This window comes from Triturus cristatus, chromosome 2_2 (genome assembly GCF_964204655.1).
Source record: "Triturus cristatus chromosome 2_2, aTriCri1.1, whole genome shotgun sequence".
NCBI classification, from domain to species: domain Eukaryota; kingdom Metazoa; phylum Chordata; class Amphibia; order Caudata; family Salamandridae; genus Triturus; species Triturus cristatus.
The window spans coordinates 314,627,892-314,642,385 of NC_140582.1; the positions used below are offsets into that span (position 1 = coordinate 314,627,892).

The 14,494-nt window shown below is 44.4% G+C and overlaps 1 protein-coding gene across 1 annotated transcript in view; it reads left to right on the forward strand.

Annotated features, from left to right (window-relative positions):
• Nucleotides 1–670: 670 nt before the first annotated feature.
• PLA2G12A (phospholipase A2 group XIIA) overlaps nt 671–14,494 on the forward strand; it is a 101,102-nt gene continuing 87,278 nt past the window's right edge. The window contains exon 1 of the mRNA XM_085641369.1: nt 671–1,685. Within this exon, the coding sequence (XP_085497495.1) occupies nt 1,460–1,685 (226 nt within the window). The 5' untranslated portion in view covers nt 671–1,459. The remainder of the gene's footprint in view (nt 1,686–14,494) is intronic.

Below are 14,494 nucleotides of genomic sequence, written 5' to 3' on the forward strand. Positions count from 1 at the left end.
CAGCTTGAGCTCGGAGTTATGTATCCTGAGCTAGAGCTGTGCCCTTTATTCTTGGAGCTAGAGATTAGAGGGTTTGACAGGCCTCGACATTTAATTTTTGGCAGTTTTACACAGCGCATACAAAAACTGTGATTTTGTTTGCTGTACGTTATGAAATTGCCAAAAATGAAATGCTGTCTGTCACCATACATGCCAATAGATCCGATAAGGAAAGATTTTCAATCTAAGTCAATGGGGAAAATACATTCTCCAAACTATTCTTTTTTTTAAAACCTCCCCCTTGCCTGCTCTTAAATGTTGCCATGTGCGTGGTTACGGAGCCAGTCATGCATGCTCTTTGGTTTTAGCCATGCAGCATGGCAAAAACGTCGATAAACCCAATAGGTCCTGAAGGCGAGACCAATTGGTTTTGTCAATCCTTGTTGTACCGCTGTGACTGGACGTGTCGGGGAGAAGCTTTCCATACAAAATGGAACGCAAGGCTTCGCTGACACTGCTCGGTGCCTTCGGCCACAGTGCCTTGAGCCTGTGCGGACTGCCTGACAACCACCACCGCTTTAAATCACCTCCTGCCTCACTAACACACCCACTACTCTGACTGAGGCTCCACCTCGCTCAACAGATGTAGCCCTAGGTGCCGGCGTGTGACGTCATATCGTACTGCAACGGAGAGAGAAGGCGGAAGTCATGAGCCCAGCACAACTGAAACGCCGCTTTCTGAAAATTGTTGTCTCCGCCTGTAACGATAGCATTCTCTGGCAGCGGCAGCGTCTTTGTAGGTAAACAGCAGCTGGCCACTCCACAGTTTCGGTTAGCCTGCTGCCATCAGGTCATCCGGAAGTCTGCTTTCACTTTCTTCTTGCCTAGGAGGGCATCAGCCAACTTGATTCCATGCACAGTTATCCTTGCAGCTTTGAGTGACGAGGCGTCTGGAGGACAAGCAGTGGCTCTTTTGGAACAGTCAATAATCTGCTGGTGACCCGCCGACCAGGGTGGCACAAATAGAGTACACGCTTCCCTACCTGGACAAAAGCCTCCAGTACACCTCTAGTTTCTAGATAGTTCAGCTGTGCCTTACAGTATACATGACAACATTTCGGACGTTCCGAGAAGATTTTACGGTACAAAGACGGAATTTTGTATTTGCTTATTGACCTGCTGAAGTTGCCGATGTATCTAAACTGAGGACGTATACAGAGTTGGAAAACGTCAATTTAGCGACAAATCACGGGATTTCCTAATAGGGCACTCGGTATGTGCAGTAGTATCAATTCCATAGCTCCTACTTTACTACGCAGAGAGCACAGTGTTCCGTTTTGCAACCCGGATTAAACGACTATCCTCCCGAGACTGGATTTCACAATTCTGTTACTTTGATTGGTTAGGCATAGTTTACTGGCACTGGAGTACATACAGTATAGCAACGCTCCTGTTGTCAGTATCCTCGTGGCTGTCTCGGATGTCGGGCACCATGCTGTGGCTGCTGTTGTCGGCTCTCCTAGCATGTGATATGTGGTCTGTGTCTCCAGTGTATTGCCAAGAAGAACAAGCAGCCCAGACCCCCGACTGGAGGATGACCCTCAAAACCATTCGTAACGGAGTCCACAAGATCGACATGTACCTGAATGCTGCGCTAGACCTCCTGGGAGGAGATGACGGGCTCTGCCAATATAAGTGCAACGATGGTAATAGTGAACAGTGTCGTAGTCCGCCGTTTGTTTTTTAAATTACTTTGGGGGGGAAGAGAAATAACTAGGACATAATGTTGGAGCTATGGTGACACTGCAGATGAGGGCACTGTTGGGTCCGAGTTAGATGTGTAGTTGTGACGTTGACAAGACAGGCTGGAGAATGGCTGGCCTTGTTAGTGTCATGGTATGTGTGAGCGGAGCACATAGGTGATCGTGTGGCAATGGTTGTGGAATGTTGGGTCGCTGTTACTCCCATTTGAGGTGGGATTGTGTTGTATTTAAACTGAAGGTGATAGCACTCCAAATATGTCCTTGTTTTACTGCCATGGTATTTGCGTGGTCGTATGGGTGGTCATGTTCCTTCCATAAACGCTGAAGGGATGGGGTTTGTGTGGCTGGATGGGTAATTAGTATGAAATAATAATAATGGGTAATTAGGCAAGTGCTTTCACATGTGGCTATAATGGACTTGCAAGTATTTTGTAACATTGGTGTTGGGGCCAAATGTCTAGCCATATGTCATCATTGGAGGTGGGTGGTTGTATTAATGCTGTTAGAGGTGTTTCTGGTAGGCTGTACTGTTAGTGTCGTACATTGTGGGATAGTGTTGCGTTGGTGTTCTTATTGGTGCATCGCAACGTGGTAGGATGACAGATGACTGGTTGCCTCGGTGGTTTTGAATGGATGCTTGAAGTGTGCCTTTTTCATTGAGTTTGTTTGAAACTTCTTGGAATCCGTATGAGAATCATGTGGATAAAGCTACACCCGGGCATCCAGCTACGTTTATTTTTTGTAGTCTGTCCGTTGTGAGGAGGTAATTAAATAATGTCAGTGTGGGTTCAGACGTTGCAGAATCGGCTATTTTTTGGGGGAAACATTTTATTGAATTTATCATTCAAAATTATCACACAAAACAGAAAATGAAGAAGTCGCCATAAGGTTAAGCTTACCCATCTCCATTTCTTCCCCCCCAATGCCTCTCCCATTCCCTCCAGGTACAATGTACAGTCCCATGGTGATGGGACACTGCCGCTCTGAAGCCCGAGCGGGTGCCTAGGTCTAATGCACTTAGGGCCAGGTGTCTTTGCTTTCCCCAGGGGACTTATACTACGTCTTATTCGTTCACCACTTGACATAATAGCCCCCTCCTTGACCAACCATCTAGCTCCCAGCAGCCCATCCTCCCCACACTTTTTTGTATTTTTGGGCACATCCCCTGGCCTGGTATATCAACTTGTCTCCTATCCCAGTACATTCTATTCCCTCAACCCATTCTTATAATTTTGGACAGGTTGCGCTGCCCCATTTCCAGGCAAGGTCTCCCTTTGCAACCATGTAACCTAGGTTAATCAGCAATTTGCTGTAGGATGTTGTCGGAATCTGCTCAAATGCCCAGCAATGTCATCGGTGCTGTCAATGCTATAGGCCCTCCTGTAGCTTCCGCTAAAATATGTGTACCTCCCTCCCAGTAAGGTCGTATTTTCCGGCAGTCTGGTTGAAAGGCCACTTCCCTCGGAAATTGGAGGACATCCACCAAGTCAGCATCCTCCAGCTCCCCTACGTCATCTTGCCCTCAGCTGTATCAGCTCTCGTGGTTTAGCCATCATTAACATGGCGTAAATGAGATAGCTTGTTTTAGTCATGCCCGTCGAGTTATTGACGTTCCAGCAGGGAGTCCTCTTTTGCCCCATTGGGGATCTATTAGTACAGAGAGTCCGGTCAAATCCCATTGTTTAAAACTTGGGAGATTCGGTACCGGTCGTAGTCTTCTTCCCACCCACAGTGGAGTTGTAGGTTTGAATCTCTTCACCCAACCCATTACTCTCAACAATCTATGCCATATAGACACAATCGTAACAGTGGGTGGTAGATCGTCCAATGGCATCAGTCCTCCGTATAGTATGTGGAAATAGCCTTTTTGTCCTAGTCTCTCCTGGTTCATCCGAAATGCTGAATCCTCCAGTGGGGCACATGCTCACTTGTTCACTGTCTATACCCAACGTTACTCCACTCTTCCTAATTTTTAGATTTTGTAATAAAACCCTTTAGATTTTGTAATAAAACCCTTTAACTTTTCCTAGATCTATAACCCCGTTATTGAGTGGTCCAAGTTAATTATTTTAATAGTCTGTTAAATTTTATGTTGGGCCTGATGTTGAGGAGGGTGTTCTTTATAGCAAGAGCAATGGGGCGGAACTTCTAAGGTAAATTTGGGTGTTCTAAGTTTTTTGGTGCAATAAAATTTGGGCCCGGGGTTCTGCTTCCACACAAGCTTTACATTGGGCAGTAAGTGTGTGCTACCCCTGAAAAAGTGTGCATGTATTTACCTTGTGGGAAAGTTTATGTGTGGTAAAGTACGCTTGAGTGATCATCAAGGCTGAAGGCTTGATCGAGTCATTGGGAAAAGTTGTGGCAAGGTCAGTATGCCTGATCTTTTAATTGGTAGGCCTGACTTATTTATTGTGAATGCATATGTTAAAGCCAATAGGTGGATTGCTATTTCACCATGTTAATGCCTGTAGATGAGTATTTTGTTTCATGGAATCTCACCGTTCACTGTAGTGGGCTCTGATAAATCTTAGGATAGAACATTTGCACTGTGAGAACCTTTTTATGCTCTCTTATGATGGTTTTAATATTGTTTTACCAACTGTAGTTGTGTGCTCTTGTAAAATTATGGTGTGTATGCCTAATGATTGCTGTGTTGAAAAGCTTATTCTCAAGACATAAGGCCTGATTAGTTAATTGGGAAAGTTTGTTAGATGCCTTTGGTCTGATCAGTGTATTCGTTTGGTCATATTGGATTGGTACAGGGCTAGTCTGCAACATACCTTACTAGATGCTCCTTAGTATGATGTTTATTAAAATGCCATCTTTGGATGGTATTGTGCACAGTGCAGCATTACCCGCAGACACTTTGCTTCTCACTGTGTGGGGGAGGGGGGCATATTGTAACTTTTAAAACAATAACATACTGCTCAGTACCTAGGCAAGATGTCTGCTTGCTGCCATGTTTAATTTTCTACTTACTTTTTATATATTTATTTCAAGCAAATCACATACCTGCCACAAGTAGGAAGTGCTCAATATTCTTTTAATGTTTCTTTCATGTGCTTGCTGCTTTTGTGTGTGTTTTATTGTTTTATTGTGGATGTGTGATTGGGTGAATACAAGAATGACTCAATGGCGGAAAATGAATGCAATGATGAGTGACAGTGAATATATGATAACTACCGAGTGCCTAAAATGACTAATGACCAAAGAGGCATTTTCAGTTCCAAGCCTTACATATTGGCAGTGACAGCGCTTGTTGTTTTTTTTTATTACAACCTCACATATATTGAAATGCTAAACCTGGCAACCACAAAAGTAGAAGAAAAGAAATTGAATATCACTTGAATTGCCTTTCTTTTTGGTGCACATAAACTGATTTTCTGTTGTACCATACACAACTACCGTTTTTGATGTTGACCAACACTGCAGATTCTCATGTGTTCTGCTCCACATTAGAATCTGCTAACATCTCACAATACCCTGTCTAACTTGCAAACTTTAAACTCTGACATTAATATTGAACTCTTCAGAGTAGTTTATGTTGGTAGAATCTGATTGTCCAGGCCATTGCTCTTGTCTGTGGTACTCTGACACAAGGCAATCCTTGAAACTAGTATTGCTGTTTTTCATGGAATCACACAAGCGAGTATACTACTGCAAGTGTACTAAATTGCCAAGTATTTCCTCTTTGGGGTTGGACTCAAGAGATGGTGAGGTTGAACCATCATGTTTTACTGATGTAGGGCATTGTGAGTTAGATCTTCTAGTTCAGCCAGCACGTTTATCTCTCACAATAATTAAACGGAACTGTCCTAGCAATGTTATTATTTTGAAGAATAAATAAGGCTTTATTAAAATCAAGTAACTCTGCTTTGTAACTTGAGGAAGTGTTACTGCATCATCACAAATTTTTGTGTATGTATCACAGCTACTCTTTTAACAACTCCTGTCTTCTTTTGGTGTCTATTCACAAAGAGACAAATGTACAGTTGCAAGTTTAGTCTAGATGCTACAGCTAGAGTACAGTGTTGCTACAGCCACAGGGCAGTGTTTGGTTTTATCAGCCATAGTGTGATATCGTGTTCTGTCTGGTGGGTGGAGCACACATGACTAAGGATAAACCATAGAGTGGGTGTGGAGAATATCACTGCCCTGCCACCATCTGTACCGGCAGTGGTTGCTTTCTTGGTTCCATGAAGTAGTGGTCATAGTTTCAGAAAGGGGGCGGTTAAAGAGGAAGCTACAGTGACAGAGGGGTGTGTGCTGATAGATACGGGTTTTGGCCCTGCAGCTTGGCCAAGGCTGGGACAAATTAATACTTTAAAATATAAAGCTTACATATCATGCTTAATTATTTGAAAATCAATTCCCACAAGACTTAATTTTAGTGGTAATGCATGTTATGTTATGGGATTTTATAAGGCGCGTAGCTGCCCGCGGGCTTCCCAGCACTGGAAGTCAGATATGGTGCAAAAGCCAGAGGGGAGTTCAAAGCACTGCTGGAACAGCCAAGTCTTAAGCTTTTTTCGGAAGATTGATTCTGTTTCCAGATATCTGAGTTTATGTGGAAGTGAATTCCACAGCTTGGATGCCAGATGTACAAAGGATCTACCTCTCCATCTGGCTCTTTTGATTCTAGTTGTTTTTAGTAACCGTTCAGCTCATGATCTAAGGCATCTGTTGGGAACATATAAGCTCACCAAGTCTCTTATTTTACGGGGGCCCTTGTTATGTATGACTTTGTGTGTCAAGCATACTGCATTGAATTTGACTCTAGCCTTGATTGTGTGCCTTGTACATATGGTTTCATAATCAGTTTTTTTTTTATCTTGAATAACCCATATCTCACATGGCTCTTGGTTATCCATTAGTTCGTTGCATGTACTACATTTTGTTATATTCATTTTTACGATCCTTAAGTCAGCACAATCATCATCCCACCTCCTATGTGTGTCTATTCTATGTCAGGACTTGAAGCTCCGATTTTGCTTCTCTATTTTTACTGTAAAACTGACAGCAGCCAATTAAAACACAGTAAAATCAAGCTACACTGTCACAGATCACTTGCTCCAATCACCTGATAACTATCCCTTTAAGTTCCTGAACCACCATTTTGTGCCCCTCTCTGTGTTTTTAGTTTCACTTCTAATAAGGCTTAATTGTATTTTAGTAAATGTGTATTGCATATTTTGACCACAATTTACATGGTTTATGCTTACAAGGTGATTAGGTCGAGCCTAGCGGCAGCGCTGCTCGCTCTGCGAGACTGCTGTAGTAGAGTATGGGAGAGAAGCCGTGCCCACTCTCCTCCCATATTTTTCATTGGCTTGTGTCATTGTCTTTCACAAATGCTGCCTTCGGATTCATTAATAGGCTTGTTAGTCCCTCTTTAGTACGGCCTTGTCTTCATTTGTACCTTAACACACAAAAAGTCTCCACTGGATCTGTGGAGGGGGGAACTAGAGGCATAGGGGTACTAGGAGCTGGCAGCCTCCACTATAACTGTTTACCACAAGAAGCCGCTCCTAGTGTGATAACCCAAACGAGTTACAGGAACGTCGTAGGTGTGGGCATCTCACAAAAAGTTACGGACTGGTCTCACACACCACCTGGTGTCATGCTTCATCATTGACCAGTCCTCGCCCTCTAAAACCTTCGTTTGATAGAGGGCGGGCATACACTTGACGACAAGGATGCACTTTCTAAGTGGCTGAGTGGGGGCCCGTGAAACTGTGAGTGGGGTTAAAAATCATTATAGTGGTCAAAAGTGATTTTTAATGTGATTGACAACTATATGATATTAAAAGTTATGTGTGACGGTGCATGGGGTAGTTAGTGTCCCCTAACCGTCTTATGTGTGGTCAACATGTTTCTGCCGGAATGGCCCTGTTGGGTCCGTGGCATTCATCAGGACCAAATTATGAATGAGGGCTCCGTTCTTACCAGGTGTTGGTAAGACGCTACCACTGTGTGAGTGTAGCATAGGCCACACTTCACTTCCTATGGTGCTTCCAAAGGTGAAGCCTATGAGAGAAATGTGAGAAACAAGATTTATTTAGAACTTGTTGAATTGGACGTACCTGTAAACGAAAGGGAGAGAGAAGAAATACAATGCATGCATTGAACTCTAAGAGTGAATAAAGTGTTTGTGACTTTGTGCACTCTATTTGTGTACACTTTTGTTAACAATTTCAGCCTGGGAGCAGTAAATACTGCTGCCAAACTTACCCTAATTGGTTGGACAACTTGTCCCAAGGGGGGAGGAGGGACGGGGGTAATCCACCGTTTTGTCACTTCTGTTGGAAGAGAAACACAGAACCTAGGTCTTCATCCAAACTTCAGATAAAATGCTGCACAGAAAGAGAAAAGGGTCTCTACAAAAGATCTATCATTGAGCGAATCCCAACAGAAATGGTGGGAAACATAGTAAGTAAAATGCTTTTATCGTGAGGGTTAAGTTGCACAATAATACACTCACACGCTCATTAGTCATTCGCACCACCCGTACTCTTACTGTGACACGAAGCAGAATGTTCCTGTGTCCTAGGCGTCCGCACGATCCTCCCGATTGCGAGGAATGGAGGGAGCGGGCGCCGTCTTAAATATGCAGATTAATTGGATGTAAAACAGAAATCAGGTGCGGGGATCCCGGTGTCGAGAGAGCGCCGAGCCTGTACTTAAGATGGCGGTAGTGGCGTAAATGAAAGGGGGAGCCTCATTCGTTGAAAGCCTGGGGGTGTGTGTCAGCTGTCCAGTTGTAATCGAAGGATCAGAAAAGGAAGCCGGTCATAGGGCGCGCCTATGCCTGTCTAAAGAGTTCCGTGAAACAGGAGCGATTTCATTGGTGGTGAGGCTGGCCAGACGAGGGTTGTGATAGGTCTGTGCCCTACTGAATCGGAACACTTAAGGTGTTTTCGCAATTCTGGTCACGCGTCAATTGTTGACACGGAGACGCCAAATAAAACGAGTTTATACCAGGGCAGAACATACACCTCGATTATCTAGTACGATCATGGGCTAAATAAAAATAAAAATAAAAGTAAAAATAAAGTACGCTCAGTTGTGTCCCGATTTTTGAAATTAAGTGGTGGCACATGTGGGCTAATGCAGAGTTATAAGTTGTTATACAAAATAAAATTTGACTCCAAAAACTGGAGAGTTTTTTTATATATAATGTTTCCTTCCTGAGACACATATCTTTTCTTGCTACCCCATCGTGCATTGGCACGGTGCAGAGTATCTGTGAGTATAGCGAGAAACACTTCTCCAGAGAAACAAAGATACATTTGGCTAGCTCTGGCCGCTTTTCAACATCTATAGGGAGATATATCGTGACAATAAACGGCTACAGTGTCGTGATATACTTATATGTGTCCAAATGAGCAGTTGTATTGTGTGTTGAGGCAAGGTTCTGTTTGCAAACCGGGTCAAGAAGGGAAAAAGAAAAGGAAGAAAGAAAAAAGGTGTATGGTTTGGTAGTTGTACTGTCTAAATGGCTTATATCCAAAACATATACCCTTTCATCAATTTGTTAGCTGCAGCCATGGAATGTCATCGTTAAGACCTTTTTCATGAGAGCGTAGGCGGTACACCCAACGTTGTTCTCTCACATGGAGAGCTTTTGTGAGATCAAATTTCTTTTTCTTCATGACCTCCAGGATAGTCCACCGTAGGTCTGAGTCTGTATGGTTTTTTTCGGTGAAATGTCGTGTTAGCTTGGTGTTAGTTTTTTTGCACCTGATTGTGCTACGGTGCTCATTAATTCGAATTCTTACTTTCCTTGTGGTCATCCCTATGTATTGGAGTTGGCAAGGGCATGTTAGTAAATATATCACGTTTTCTGTGTTGCAGTTGCTGAACGATTTGAGTTGCCATGGTTTGTTTGTCCCAATGTCCACTGTCTTGGTGTTCTTTGTGAGATTACAGGATTGGCATCCGCCGCAGGAAAAATGGCCTACTGCGGGTGGTTGATCCCAAAGTCTAAGTTGTTCTATGTTCTCATTGGTGGTCATCTGGGCGTGGACTAGTTCGTCCCGGAGATTTTTATTGCGTTTGTACGCAAACAAGGGGGGTTCCCAATTTTTTCCAGCGCTGTTAAGTATGTGCCATCTTTTTTGGATAATTTTCTGAACTGAGTTTGATATTGGGGTGAAAGTAGTGACGCAGACTGGTCTGTTGGTTTTGTCTTTCTCCACGTTTTCCAGAAGTGCATCCCTTGGGTTGTTTCTAGCTCTTTTGTTAGCCTTCCTCACCAGTTTTCTTGGATAATGGCGTTCAATCAGTTTCTTCTCGAGTTGTTCTGCCTGCTCTGTGTAAGTTTCTTTCTTGGAACAGTTTCTCCTGATACGGAGGAACTGGCCAACAGGTAAGTTCTGTTTGAGGGCCTTAGGATGATAACTCTCATACAAGAGTAGGCTATTTCTGTCGGTGGGTTTATTATGAACCTTGGTTGTTATCCCCTCGTTTGTGAGTGTTATATCTAAGTCCAGAAAGATTGCGTGATTTTTATTGATGGTATGAGTAAATTTGAGATGGCTGTCTTGTAGGTTAACCCAGTGGACGAAGGCTATTGCGTTCTCTTCTGTTCCATTCCATACGATAAGAACGTCATCTATGTAACGTTTCCAAATCTTTATGTGGTTTCGAAATGGGTTCACTGCGTTGTTGATGAAATCATCTTCATATTGCTGGACGTATAGACAGGCCATGCTGGGAGCAAATGTGCTCCCCATCGAAGTGCCTGTTATTTGGTGATAGATGACCTGTTCGAATTCAAAGAAATTTTCTGTGAGGGCCAGTTCGGCACATTCCATGACAAATTGTTGGGGGGTAACAAAATCCCACTCCCTTCGTAAGATGATATTTTCTACGACCTCCAATGTTCGTCGTTGCGGTCATTTGTACCTTCCCATGGCGACTGGATCTTTTACTTCAGTTGTTACATGGGACCTGTTATTTAGTCTGTAAGCACTATTGAGTTTCTCTTACTGCAGGCTGGACATTAGCTGCTTAAGCTGAAACCGCTTGTTTTTGTAACGCAGGCGCCTGCTTTCAAACATTTTAACCCGGCATTATCTTGTGTCTGTTTCAACCTCCCAAGTAAAGTGGATTTAAAAATGATTAGCAAATTAAGTCATGTGAATTCCAGGTAGTACACAATCCTGTGCTAATGGGATGAAGCTGACAACAGCACATCTGTGTTACATGTCATCTGTACTAAAGCCACCTGACGGGTTCGTTTTCAAAAGCCTGTTTTATTAACAAAGCCACCACCATCAATACCACCACCACCACTGCCAATACTACCACCACAACCAATACCACCACTACCAATACCACCACCACTAATACCACAACCAATACTACCACCAATATAACTACCACCACCACCTATACCAATGTCACCACTACCAGTACCGCCACCAATACCACCGCCACCAATACCACCACCACCGATACCACCTTCACCAATAACACCAATTCCGCCGATACCACCAATACCAGCAATGCCACTACCACCAGCACCATCAATACCACCAATCCCACAACCACTACCAATACAACAACCTCAGCGCCTCTCGCTCACTAGTAATAGCAGGGTCACTGTACAAGGCTGGAGCGGAGCTGCAGCCAAGACCATCCCTCCCTCCATGCCTGCCATAACGCACAGCGCACCCTGCACCAGGAGGTGAAGCCAGGGCCCTACTGCAGCTGGAGTGTTTTTTATTAGGCCAGAGATAGCAATTACATTACGCAATGCACACAGCACAATCAAATCACGGAGAGGGCAGGAAATAGCCCTCCCCTCCCGCTCTTCCTCCCAAATCGCCGCAACAGTGTAATCACAGAGCGAAAGGTGTTGGAGCGCTTTGTTAGTGTTTATAGTTCGGATCATATGTAACTCTCAGTTCACATTTTTTGTCTGTGTAATCTAAAACACTTACACATCTTCTTCACTGCACTATTTATAACTACTTTGAAGACTTCGCAGGCAGGTCTCGTCCTCTGATATTTGCAATCTAACAAGCAGTCGAGAAGGCCCTTTTTTGCAATGTAAAAGGTCTAGCATTTGCGAGAGTTTATGCTATTAGTATTGTAAATGACAATGCTTTTTATTTATGTTTTAAAACCCAAAACACAAATAAAAGGCATTGTCATTCACAATGCCAATAGCTCAAACTTTCGTGAATGCGAGACCTATTGCATTGCAAATGCTTGATTTTTATGATGATCAGCTAGACTCCCATTTCTCTTTAGGACGCCGAGAGCGCTCGTTTTCAGGCTCACTTTACCCCCAATGGTTGCTTTAACACTGAGGGAGTATTGTAGAGTGGGAGCGGGGACCTGGCTGCGCCGGTCGCATATGGCGGGAGTAATCATATTTCTACGTTGTTGACCTTAGCGCGCGTGTGCGAAGCTCAGCAATTTTTAGCTGCGAGAGGAACTGGCCCTGGGCAGATACAATATAGGCTTGTTAATAATCCTCCCCAGAGGCTCTAGTGCAGTGCGGGTGTCAACTAACAGTTACCCTGAAATGCCCTGACTGGCATAGACTAGTCAGGGTTGTAACAGTTGTCATCAGGGGTGTTCCCCTAGAGAGTACATTTAGTCAGGTGGATCCCTCCACATTCAAAAGTTCTTTTGGCCAGCCTTGCCATACGCTCTTCTCCCCCTACCCCCTTCATTTGTTCTGGGACGCTTTCTATAATTATTGTCATGGCTCAACATTAGACTTATGTGGAAGAATTTATGGGTAATGATACAGAGTCCGATTCAAGCCTGGAGAATTACCAGGTTGACGCTATCCTCTCCCTGCAAGGTGCAAGGTGAAAAGTAAAGCTAAGATATGTTCTCATTTGGAGGCTTTGGAAAAGCTCTCTGATCCTTTAGTTTGGGATCACGGCTGTAGCAAACACTCCGGTCAGATTCCTTGGGTTCCAAGTCCCCTGACAGGATCGCTCCTTTGGAAGACTCTTCCTCTTCTTTCTACTCGTAGTCCAATAAAGGAGATGATGAACCAGGCCCAAGTAAGAGGAGACACTCTTTGAATTCTGACTCTCATCTGCCCAAGAATCCTATGAGAGTTTTAGATTTTAATCCAGATAATATTGTTCATCCAAGGTCATCTGATTGGGTCCCCTACTGGAGGTGGTGGATTATGTTCAGGCTTGGATTAGGAAGAGCTTTGAAAAGGACGCCCAAGCCTGTCTGCGGGTGGAGGGCCCTAGTCTGGATTTACAGGATAAGGTGACAGAGACCCCTGAGGTCAATCCTACTATAGTCATATTCATGAAAAAATATGCCAAAGACCCGAAAAAGTATTATACAGAGCCTGGCGTTACTGTCACAATTAATTGTTGGACATGTCGGGCCTATTAACTAAGATCCTTGAAATAGTCTATAGGGTCAATGATTCAAATGACCCCTTTGATTATGATGCTTTAGTGAGTTGGGCCCAAAGAGGAATTTGTCCGTTGGTTAATGCCAACAGTGCAATATCAACTGACACAGACATTCCATTCTGATGCACGTAGGTGCTAAGCTGAACTATTTGGCGAGCTCAGAGTTGGGACTTTTATCGGAAGAACTCCTCTTTGGACGACCGTCTGTCAATGAATTTGCTAAGTTTGTTTCTGAACTTATATCGGAAGAACTCCTCTTTGGAGGACCGTCAGTCAATGAATTTGCTAAGTTTGTTTTTATGCACAGTAGTCTAGACAAAGCTGAATTTCACTAAAAAAAAGTGTTCAATCAACACCTTTTTAGCAGGACTGGGCACTTCAGTGGTCGAACGCCTTGCCGTGGTCACTGTCTAGGCTCCCAACATGGGTATGCCACTTGTGGGAATGGGGGATTGATATGACGCCTAAAGAGGCACCACCTTCTTCACCTCCCGGCATCGTAGAGTCTGTGAAGGTTTCCATAAAGAAAACTATAGAGCATGGGTACTCACAAACTTTCTCTCGGGGGCCACATTTACAGTGTGGTTTGTGGCCGAGGGCCGCACCGTGGGGGTGGGGTCATTGGGGGAGGGGGCGGGGCTAGAGCAACAAAAAAAAAACTGTGACCATGAGGTGGAACACAGGCCCCTGCAGCGGACGCCTTTGTCCACTGAAACACCGGACCCGGCATACACATCTCTGTCTCTCTGCCTCTCTCTGTCTCCTTCTACCTGTCTCCTTCTACCGGTCTCCTTCTAATTGTCTCCTTCTACCTGTCTCCTTCTACCTGTCTCCTTCTACCTGTCTCCTTCTACCTGTCTCCTTCTACCTGTCTCCTTCTACCTGTCTCCTTCTATCCGTCTCCTTCTATCCGTCTCTCTCTCTCTCTCCGTCTCCCTCTCTCTCTCCGTCTCCCTCTCTTTCCCTCTCTCTTTCCGTCTCCCTCTCTGTCTCCCTTTCTTTCCATCTCCCTCTCTCTCCGTCTCCCTCTCTCTCAGTCTCCCTCTCTCTCAGTCTCCCTCTCTTTCCGTCTCCCTCTCTTTCCGTCTCCCTCTCTTTCCGTCTCCCTCTCTTTCCGTCTCCCTCTCTTTCCGTCTCCCTCTCTTTCCGTCTCCCTCTCTTTCCGTCTCCCTCTCTTTCCGTCTCCCTCTCTTTCCGTCTCCCTCTCTTTCCGTCTCCCTCTCTTTCCGTCTCCCTCTCTTTCCGTCTCCCTCTCTTTCCGTCTCCCTCTCTTTCCGTCTCCCTCTCTTTCCGTCTCCCTCTCTTTCCGTCTCCCTCTCTTTCCGTCTCCCTCTCTTTCCGTCTCCC